This window comes from Balaenoptera physalus, assembly GCF_965194825.1.
Source record: "Balaenoptera physalus genome assembly, chromosome: 3".
Taxonomy (NCBI): Eukaryota; Metazoa; Chordata; class Mammalia; order Artiodactyla; family Balaenopteridae; genus Balaenoptera; species Balaenoptera physalus.
Window position 1 is genome coordinate 177,535,998 of NC_138890.1, and position 11,217 is coordinate 177,547,214.

Sequence of the window (11,217 nt, forward strand, 5' to 3'; positions counted from 1 at the left end):
CGTGGCTTGTGAGTGGGGTGGGAGCAGAGAGAGTCAGGAAAGCGGGGCTCAAGCGCCAACCACTGGCTCAGGCGGCTCTGAAGGAGGCGCAGGCCCTCCAGCAGGTCGAGGATTTGCGCTCACCCGCGGGACTGCCAGCGGCTGGTGGAGAGAGAAGGGGATTCCTGGGATCTAGTGGGTGGCAGCTGATGAGAGAGGGAGCTGCAGGCTGACGTCTCTGGGTCTCTCGATACGGCCACTGCACGGAGGGTCTGCTGGGCCTGCAGGTGTCTCCTAGTCTCTGAGTATGTAATTGGAAAGAACCGTCTGGAACAAGAGTTGCTAAGGTAGGAAAGAGAAGTGGAAGTCCCTGAATCTGCATCCCCTCCTTGCCAGGACGGTCAACAGGAAGCACTGCTGAATTCCTGGAGGAAGTGCAATGATTAGTCCACCAAGGGGACGGGGGGAGGCAAAGATGGTGGTCCCAGAGTGTCCATCATGGTCCCCGTCATGTCCCCATTCGATGCGACTGGCCCCTGGGAAGACCAGGTGGGTCTGTGCAGATGACAGCCCGCCCAGGCTCAGCAGGAGGAGCCCCAGTCGAGTTGCCGTGTGGCATGTTCACGCCCTTCTGGCCCTTGGCACTCTGTTCTGCTTTTCACCTGCTGAGCGTGTTTCTTTTTCCCCCAGTTTGCCATTGTGTGGGAGCCACGCCGTCCGCAGCGCGAGAGCACAGGAACACTCCTGGGCCCTGACATGCCCACGACCGCATTCGCAGCCAGCATCACCTTGGGCATCCTCAGGGCCACCAGTCTCGGGCTGGGCAGGTACAGGTAAAACCCATCGTGGCTGCAAGTGGCACATTCAGTGTTGGGGCTGAGCGGGTCCACAGGAACAAGTGAATTACATGCACTGGGGTGAGTGGGAGGCATGGGTCCCACTTGGGCTGCTCCGTGTGCCTCAGAATTGCTCCAGACGAGCCTCCCAGCCTCTCCAGTTTCACAAGAATGGGTTATTCCTCAGCGTGGGGTGGGGGGCTGTCAGGGACATTCTCCACTAGTGTGCCCACCCCTGCCCCAAATTTCAGGTCCTGGGTCATCCCTGGGCTCTTGTCCACCACAGCTGCTAGGCCCAGCCATGCCCATGCTGGGTTCTACCTGCTGACCACCCGGAGGCTGGGTCTCATCAAGAAAATTCCACAGACACAAACAGCAGAAGCTACTCTACTCTTCAGAGTTAAAATCAAATCATTTCAAAATTTTGCCCTGTGCCTACTCTCTTTCCAAGAGCTTCTTGCAATAGCAAAGTCCACGTGGCTGAAACAGGGTTCCAGCATAACACAGCTAAGGAGACATGCAGAGGTGAGCAAAGAAGGCAGAGCTGAAGAGCACAGGGAGTCAGAAGCCACCACTTCCCTCCTGCTCCTGCCCACCTGGCGGCAGCTCTGCTCTCCTGAAGGCCCAGCAGGAAGGTTACTGCCTTCCTCAGCAGGCAGGTCCTGAGAGGACTCTCACTCCATTGTGGGGGGAAAGGCATGGGCCATACCTGGGGGAGGGGGTGGCACAGGAGCACCTGCAACGGGGATGTACCTGCGGAGACGGCAGCATGGAGTTGGACCTGAGGGCAAAGCCCACTCACAGGGTGATTCAAACCCCCACTGACCACTTGGGTGGTTCTACTGTGAGGAGCATTTGGCCACATCAAGCACTAGCCACTCTCTTGAGAAAATGTTTTCTTTTCAGACACTTTTGTCCTTTTTAAAATTCTGAATTGCATTAAAATGTCATTTGAGTAATCCAAAACCTTCCAACAAACAAAAGTCCAGGACCAGATGGCATCACTGGTGAATTCTACCAAACATTCAAAGAAGAATTAATACCAGTCCTTCTCAAACTTCCAAAAGAGAGAAGAGGGAGTTTTCAAACTCATTTTACGAGGTCAGCATTACCCTGATACCAAAACCAGATAAAGATGCCAAAAGAAAAGACAATTACAGGCCAATATCCCTGATGAACACAGATGCAAAAGTCCTCAACAAAATATTAGCAAACCAAATTCAACAATACATTGAAAGCATCATATACCATGAGCAAGTGAGATTTATCCCAGAGATGCAAGGATGGCTCAATACCACAAATCAGTCAATGTGATATACCACATTAACAAATTGAAGAATTTGAAAATCATATGATCACTTCAGTGAATGCAGAAAAGTCATTTGGCAAAATTCAACATCCATTTATAATAAAAACTCTCGATAAAGTGGGTGTAGAGGGAATGTACCTCAACATAATAAAGGCCATATATGACAAGCCCCGAGCTAACATCACACTCAACAGTGAAAAGTGGAAAGCATCTCCTCTTAAGATCAGGAATAAGACAAGGATGCCCACTCTCACCACTTTTATTCAACAGCATTGGAAGTCCTAGCCACAGCAATCAGAAAAGAAAAAGAAATAAAAGGAATCCAAATTGGAAAGGAAGAAGTAACACTGTCACTATTTGCAGATGACACAATACTATATACAGAAAACTCTAAGGACTCCATCAAAAAACTGTTAGAACTAATAAATTTAGTAAAGTTGCAGGCTATAAAATGAATACACAAAAATCTGTTGCATTTCTATACACTAATAATGAAATATCAGAAAGCAAAATTAAGAAAACAATCCCATTTACAACTGCATCAAAAATTCTGAATAAATTTAACCAAGGAGGTGAAAGACCTGTATGTTGAAAAGTACAAGATGTTAATGAAACAAACTGAAGAAGACACAAATAAATGGAAAGACATTCCATGCTCATGGATTGTTAGAATTAATACTGTGAAAATGTCCATCCTACCCAAAGCAATATACAGAGTCAATGCAATCCCTATCAAAATTCTAATGGCATATTTCACAAAAATAGAACAAAAAAATCCTAAAATTTGTATGGAACCATAAAGACCCTGAATGGCCAAAGCAATCTTGAGAAAGAAGAACAAAGCTGGAGGCATCACATTCCCTGACTTCAAACTATATTACAAAGCAGTAGTCATTAAAACATTATGGTACTGGCATAAAAACAGACACAGAGGGCTTCCCTGGTGGCGCAGTGGTTGAGAGTCTGCCTGCCAATGCAGGGTACACGGGTTCGAGCCCTGGTCTGGGAAGATCCCACATGCCGTGGAGCAACTGGGCCCGTGAGCCATAATTACTGAGCCTGCGTGTCTGGAGCCTGTGCTCCGCAGCAAGAGAGGCCGCGATAGTGAGAGGCCCGCGCACTGTGATGAAGAGTGGCCCCCGCTTGCTGTAACTAGAGAGAGCCCTCGCACAGAAACGAAGACCCAACACAACCATAAATAAATAAATTAAAAAAAAAAAACAAAACAGACACATAGATCAATGGAACAGAATAGAGAGCCCAGAAATAAATCCATGCATAGATGGTCAATTAATTAACGGCAAAGGAGCCAAGAATATACCAAGGGGAAAGGACCCTCTTGTCTATAAATGGTACTAGAAAAACTGGACAGCCACATGCAAAAGGATGAAACTGGACCACTATCTTACAATACACATAAAAAATTAACTCAAAATGGATTAAAGACTTGAACGATAAGACCTAGAAGAAAACATAGGTGGTAAACTCCCTGACATCAGTCTTAGCAATGATTTTTTAAAAATCTGACACCAAAAGCAAAAGCAACAAAAACAAAAATAAACAAGTGGGACTACATCAAACTGAAAAGATTCTGCATGGCAAAGTCATAAAACAAATTAAAGGCAAACTATAGAATGAGGGAAAATATTTGCAAATTATATATCTGATAAGGGACTAGTATCCAAAATATATAAAGAACTCATACAACTCAACTGCAAAAAAATAAAAAATAATTCAATTAGGAAGTGGGCAGAATCTCTGAAGAGACATGAAAAGATGCTCAACATCATTAATCGTCAGAGAAATGCAAATCAAATCCACAATGAGATATCACTTCACACCTGTCAGAATGGCTATTATCAAAAAGACAAGAGATAGGGCTTCCCTGATGGCGCAGTGGTTGAGAATCTGCCTGCTAATGCAGGGGACACGCGTTCGAGCCCTGGCCTGGGACGATCCCACATGCTGCGGAGCAACTAGGCCCGTGAGCCACAATTGCTGAGCCTGCGCGTCTGGAGCCTGTGCTCCGCAACAAGAGAGGCCGCGATAGTGAGAGGCCTGTGCACCACAATGAAGAGTGGCCCCCGCTTGCCGCAAGTAGAGAAAGCCCTCGAACAGAAACAAAGACCCAACACAGCCAAGAATAAAAATATAAAAAAATAAATTAAAAAAAAAGAAAGGATAAGTGTTGGCAAGGAAGTGAAGAAAAGGGAAACTTTGTACACTTTTGGTGGGAATGTAAATTGGTGCAGACACTATGGAAATCAGTATGGAGGTTCCTCAAAAATCAAAATTAGAACTACCATATGGTTCAGCAATTCTACTTCTGGGTGTTTATCCGAAGAAAATGAAAACACTAATTCAAAAAGATATCTGCCCTCCCATGTTTATTGCAGCATTATTTACAATAGCCAAGATATGGGCAACCTAAGTACCCATCAGTAGATGAATGGATAAAGAAGATGTGGTATATGTATACAATGGAATACTATTCAGCCATAAAAAGAATGAAATTCTGCCATTTGTGACAACATGGATGGACCTGGAGAGCATTATGCTAAGTGAAATAAGTCAGAGAAAGATAAATACCATATGATCTCACTCATATGTGGAATATATATCTCCAAGTTAATAGGTGCAGAGAACAGATTAGAACCAGAGGTGGGGCCGGGGTGGGGGGGACTGTGGGGGGAAGGGAGAAGTGGGTGAACTGTTCTTGTTTTTGTAAATAAATGAAATTATTAAAAAAAAATACAAGTGGGCAACAAGCATATGAAGACATGCCCAGGGACTTCCCTGGTGGTGCAGTGGTTAAGAATCCGCCTGCCAATGCAGGGGACACGGGCTCGAGCCCTGGTCCAGGAAGATCCCACATGCCGCGGAGCAACTAAGCCCGTGCGCCACAACTACTGAGCCTGCGCTCTAGAGCCTGCATGCCACAACTACTGAGCCCACGTGCTGCAACTACTGAGCTGGTGCGCCTAGAGCCCGTGCTCCGCAACGAGAAGGCACCGCGATGAGAAGCCCGCGCACCGCAATGAACAGTAGCCCCCGCTCGCCACAACTAGAGAACGCCCGCGCACAGCGACGAAGACCCAGTGCAGCCAAATAAATAAATTTATAAAAAAAAAGAAAAAGACATGCCCAGTTTCATGAACATCTGGGAAATACAAATTAATGCAAGACATTTTTTTCGTCCATTAGATTGAAAAAGAAAGAAAACCACATCTGAATAAGCCACACTTTATTAGTATTTAATTACCCTAATACTCAGCACTGCACAAATCAGATCTCAGTAGAAACCAAGTCCAGACGTTGGCATTAACCACTCCTCAAGCACCAGGACTCAGACAGCTTCCCGGAGGAGCCTTCCCGCCCGCCCCGCAGCAGGAGCCCCCGCCCGCCGGGCCTAGAGTCGGTGGAGGTGGGAGTGGGGGCGGCGGCGGGCGGGGCACCGCGGTTGTGCCCTCAGAGCCAGAGGCCGCCGGAGCCCGGGGCTCAGCCTGGCACCAGCAGAGCGCACGCCTGCCGCCCACTGGCCCGAGGGCAGGGGCAGAGCCGTCAACTACCAAAGCCCATGTCCTCGCTGGACGGGAGTTTGTAAACATCCAGACAGGGCAGCGCCGCACACCCGCGACGGGAGGGCGCCGGGCCGGCGCCCTGCACCCCCGGACCCAGCCGCTGCGGCAAGGGATGCGGCTTGCCCTCGGTTTTACTCTCTCCTCAGCTGGGCGCTTTCATCGCTGTGCCCGGGAGGTGTCCTCTCACTCCCTCCCCCGCTCACGCCGGCCGGTCGTCCAGCCGCCCCGGCCCCCGCCCTGCTCCCTGCGGCCCGCACCTCCCGCGGCTGCCGAGGCGCCGTGACCAGGACGGCCGCCCGCCGCGGGTTGCTTCTCCGGCGCCACCGCCGTGCTGGGCGCTGTGCTCCGTCACAGCTCCTGGGAGGCAGGGTCGTCGCTCCCGGAGCGCCTGAAGGATGCGCGTGCAGCTGCCACTAGGAGATGCCTCGGTGGTGGCGGGGGCGGAGGCTCAGGCCGGGTCGCCGCCGCCGCCGCCGCCGCCGCCTCGTACAGCCCAGGGCCTACTCCATTTGCTTCAGCGCTCTGGAGAAGTTTTCCAGAGCAGTTTTGAAGGCTTGCAGCAAGAGCTTTCCGAGTTCATTGCTCGTTTCTTCAATGTCCGGGTCGAAGCTTCCGAAGAGGGGCGTGGAGACCCGGATGTCGTCGCGGCCGGCCCGCAGCAGCACCGCGCGCAGGTCCTCTGCGATCGCGCTGTATTTCTGCTGGTCGAATTTGGACATGGCCAGCTCGTCCTGGGGGTAGGCGCTGCCCTCGGGGTAGCAGTCCCTGGGCACCGGGAACTCCACGCTCTGCAGCCGGGGGAGCTCACAGAGAGCCACGAAGAGGCGCCGGAGCGCGCGGGCCGACATTGGGTTCCCCAGGAAGCGGAGCTCCCGCAGCCGGCGGCAGGGGCCCAGGGCCAGGATCAGCGCGCCCACGTGCCGGTCCGCGAGGCCGCACTCCTCCAGGGTCAGGGCCCTCAGCGTCGGGGCGGCCTGGCCCAGCAGCCGGAAGAAGGTCGAGGGGAACAGGTCCACCAGGCAGTGCCCGCTGAGGTCCAGCACCTCCAGGTGGGCGGCGTGGGTGCAGTTCGCCAAGAAGGCCATGTCCGCGTGGTTCAGGTCGCAGTTGCCCAGGTCCAGCACTTTCAGCGGAGTCCGGAGGGGGCTGCGGGCAGGGCAGGAAACAGCGCGGTGAGAGCAGGCCCGGCAGGCGCTCCGGGGGCCACACACACCCTCCCCGAGAGCTGAAATGGGTTTTACCTTTTTAAGTAGTCGAACAAGTCAAAAGAAGAAGAATATTTTGTGATACGTGAGAATTATATGAAATTCAAGTTTCAGTGTGGGTAAGTAAAGCGTAATCAGAACAGCCGCGACCTTCATTTACTTCCCGTTTGTGGCTGCCCTGGGGCAACGGCAGAGCTGAGACCATGCATAGCCACGGGGCCCTGAAGACTTAACTTCACCCGAAGACAGGCCTGGCCTTTGTCCTCAGCAATTAAAGTGATCAATCTGTTTTGTCAACCAGGCGTGGTGTGTTCACAAGCTTGCTGAGGGGGCAGTGAGCTGCCTGTGAATTGGCAGGAAATGAAACACTGGCTTGGCTCTGAAAGAAGAGCCTGAGCCCACAGGATTTCAGGGCTGGGAGGGCCCTTGGAGCGTCCGGTCCACCCTCAGCACTGCCTGGGACCTCAGAGACCCTCCGTGCTCTCCTGTAGGTGTGTAGGCAGCGGCCATCGGGAAACGCACAGTCGGTGACTCCCTGCCCAGCAGTTCTCAGAGTTGGGAACAGACCCACAGCGGCCCTGCGGGACCCTGGGCCTGGGTCGGGGCTCACCGGGCTGGGCACTGAGTGCCGGGGGCGGGGAGGGTTCCGCTCTCTATTCACCTGCTGAGGCTGCTGCTTCCACCGCCTCCTGCACCTGTACTCTGGGCACGGAGCGTCTGGGGTCGGCCTGCCGCCGGCACGGTCCACCCCGCGGCGGGCTCTGTGCCTCCTCGCCCGGCCCTGAGGGGGCGGTGGCTGAGGCCCTGAGCTGTGGGGCGTGTTTCCACCTCCATCTCTCCCACGCCCACATCCATCCACGAGGAACCCTCTCCCCACCTGCGCTGCTCGCAACCCCTCGGGGGGCCTCCTGTGTGGACAAGGGTCAGAGGACAGGCCTGACTGCGAACTGCGTCTGGGAGCTTGGATTTGGGGAGGGTCCCTCACTCAACTGATAAGGGGTCCCTGGCCTGAGCTGTCTGCACAAGCAACGTGGTCCCTGCGGACACCTGCCTCCTTCTGGGGTCTGGAATCTCGGTACATGCCAGGCTGAGGTGCCCACCCAGCCAGCCCCCAGGAAAACCCCTGGGCCTGGGTCTCTAATGCCGCCCCAGTGGACGGCACCCCCCATGTGTCACCACAGTCCGTGCTGGCTCCACTGGGACAGGACCCTGGACTCGTGCCCTGGCTCCCCGAACCCCTCCCCACAAGCCCTTTCCCTTGGCAGATTCTGCCCCGCGTCCATCTGCTGTAATAAATCTTAGCAGTGAGTCCTCTCAGGGAGTCACCAAACCTGGGTGGTCTTGGCGTGTCTGCTCTGTCTGCCACTCTCCCTGCCCCTCCATCTGGGTCTGCTGTGTGGGCCAGGGAAGCCAGAGTGAGCCTTGTAATATGAAGCTGATCACCCACTGCCCTGCTCAGAGCCTCCAGGGCTTGGCCTGGCTCTTCCGTCCTTCTTTTCCTCCTCTCCCTGCTCCCTTCTTCACCTGCCCAGGACCACAGCCCCCATCCCTGCTGCCCCAGCCCCGCCCCATCCCGCCCCACCACATCCCTGCCTATGGCCCTGCCACACCCCCAGCTCCGGCCATTCACCTGCGGGGTTCCTGCCTAGCACACTCTCTCCGGGCCCTCCGCTGGCTCACTGTGCCTGGTCTCCGCTCAAAGGTCACCTTGGGACCTAGCCTTCCCTTACCACTCACCCATCTCCCTCCCACTTAGGCCTGACACACTCCACGCCTGGACCTTCTGGGGCCTTGGACAGGCTCTCAGCAACCAGCTGACTGAAGACCGAGCGTGTAGAACAGAAGGTCAGAGTGTGACAGGCGATGTCAGGGCCGAGCTAACAAGATAGCCCTGCAGGCTTGTGACGTGTCGTCTGGCTTGTGGAACACGTTTCCCCAGAGCACAGGCACCTCTGGCTGAGGACCCAGGCCAGCCAAATGCAGTACTGTCCTGAGGGTCCCAGGGAGCCACCACATGGCAGAGTCGTACTTGTGTGTGGGCTCGAGGACCAACCCTTCCCGAATTGGGCGACTGGGTTCCAGGGCTGGAGGAGCAGGGATCGGGGACGGCGACGGGATCCCAGGTGCCCCCCAGGGAGGACAGGCAGTGTGGGCCCTGGCCAGCTGCGGCCAGCTACTTCTGGGTTTCCTTTGTATAAAAGAGAAATTCCTGTAAGCCATGGACTCCCTAAACCAGGAAAGACATCCTCACCCTCACTCAACGAGAAATGAGAAGAAATGAGAAATTTGATTCTCATCAAATTTCTCTTCTCAAGAAATGAGAAGTTTGATTTTCCATAAATTTTTGTGAGTATATTCACAGCTGGTGGCCGCCAAGGTGGCCCAACGGCCCTTGGGTATTGCGACCCTCGGTGGTGCCCCCCCAGCCCAGGGACGGGCCCTCACCACGCAGTGGGCGGAAGCGTCAGCACAGTGCCCTCCAGGGAAGGTTACGGGAGGCGGGCCTCCCTCCGGAGGGCCTCTGGCCCTCTGATCCGCAGCCTGTGGAGGGGCCCACGGGCCGAGGAGCTGAGGCCGCCTGCCGACAGCCATGAGAATGAGCGAGCAAGTGGGTCACTCCGCTTTCCCGCCCCGACAGGCCTTCAGGGGAGACCACAGCTGCCCCCACCGGGCTCCTGTCTTGCCCTCCTAAGCCTCAGCACTGGGGTGATTTGTTACAATGACAGGTAATTAATACAATGTAATGGAGTTACTTCTATGTTGTCTGCTTGCTAATTAGGACTCTTCTCTTTTTCTTACGCACTGGAGGCAGTCTCCTTTGGGTTCTGGTGCTCCCAGGGTGCACCTGACACCAGCCCCAGCCGGGCCACCTCCCCCTCCGTCTGTCCCCTCTGGCTGCTCGGGGCCGGGCAAAAACCGAGGGGACGGGGGCTCGTGGCCTTGTAAGTAACCAGGTCTGTTTTACGGTCCCCTAGTGCGTCCTCAGCCAGGGCCCCGAGTCGCCCCGACCTGGGCTGAGGGGCTGTGAGCAGATGCCCTCCCCCCGCCGCCCTCCTTCTGGTCACCCTAGACTCACCCGAGCAGTTTCTGGAGCTTCCCGGTCAGCGTGGAGAAGGCCACGCTCAACTCGGTGAGGTGCGTCATGCGGCTGAGCTCCCGGGCGATGGAGGTGAGCAGGGGGTCCTCGCCGTCAGGGGCGGGGGTGCTGGTAGGGGGGGCGTCGAAGGCCTTGGCGGGCAGGGTGAGCGACACCAGCCGGGGGAAGCCCACCTGGGCCAGCAGCTGCTGCACGTGGCCGGCGTGCAGACGCACGTTGTGCACCACCTCCAGCCGGCGCAGCTCGCCCGGCCCCGCCAGACGCAGCACGTGCAGCAGCTGCCCGGGGCCCAGGCTGTCGGCCCGGAAGGAGAGGCAGCGCACGCGCAGTGGGGCGGGACCCTCCGGCCCCAGGGCCCGCACCACCAAGTCGAAGTTGCCCCCGGTGACGAAGATGTCGGCGAGGACCTCTACGGGGCGCCGGGCCGCACGGGGCTCCGCCTGCAGCTCGCAGCAGGTCCTGGCCAGCAGCTTGGTGCGGCCCCACCTGCCCAGCGCCCTCCCACAGGGACACCCCTGCACCTGCACGTCTCGGATGCCCGTGAGGTCGGCCACCCGCAGACGCCGCCGGCCCCCGCCCGAGAGCGTGTGGTCCGCGAGGCCGCGCACGCAGGCCTCCAGGCAGGCCCTGCAGGCCCGGTCCCGCAGGTCCCCGGGGTGGTCTGCGCTGGGGCCCAGCAGAGCACCCAGCCGGAACTCCTCCAGCGGCCAGTGCTCCAGCAGAACGCGGATCACCTCCGCCTGCTCCAGCAAGTAGCTGGCTTTGAAGAGCAGCGGGTAGAGGTTGTGGGCCACCCCGCCCAGGCTCTGCCGGGCCACCTGGGGGTGGGACGCCAAGGCCTCAGCAGAAATGAAGCGCAGTGACTGCATCATGCCCGCCTGCAGCGGCTGGAGACAGGACAGAGCTCTCCCCTGTGCTTCTCCCAAAGACGTGTCCCCTTCTCGCCTATTTTTAGTTGCAGCTGCTGTGAGCAGCTTGCCTTGGGCTGTGGTGAGCCAGCCCTCTGGTCATCTGACGGCTATTTTCGTCCTGGGTGCCTGTTTGGCTTTGGCTGTGGAGGCGTCTGGTGGTGGCCGGCTTGTCCTGCTGGCGCTCAGCTGGGGAAAGCAGAGCTGCCTGAGTGCTTGGCTAGGGGGAGGGGGCTGGGCCCCTGGAATTACCGGCCGTGTCCACTGCAGGGGTGGCCTGTCCTGGGGGTACCTCACCCCCT

At 55.9% G+C, this 11,217-nt stretch overlaps 1 protein-coding gene across 1 annotated transcript; it reads right to left on the minus strand.

The window, feature by feature from the left end:
* Positions 1 to 5,223: 5,223 nt before the first annotated feature.
* Positions 5,224 to 10,966, minus strand: LRRC14B (leucine rich repeat containing 14B). Its single transcript, XM_082456102.1, has 2 exons — positions 9,987 to 10,966; positions 5,224 to 6,851 (listed from the first exon to the last, which is right to left on the minus strand). The coding sequence occupies exons 1-2, from the start codon at positions 10,877 to 10,879 to the stop codon at positions 6,206 to 6,208; spliced, it is 1,539 nt and encodes a 512-aa protein (XP_082312228.1). The 5' UTR covers positions 10,880 to 10,966; the 3' UTR covers positions 5,224 to 6,205.
* Between the last annotated feature and the right edge of the window lie 251 nt (positions 10,967 to 11,217).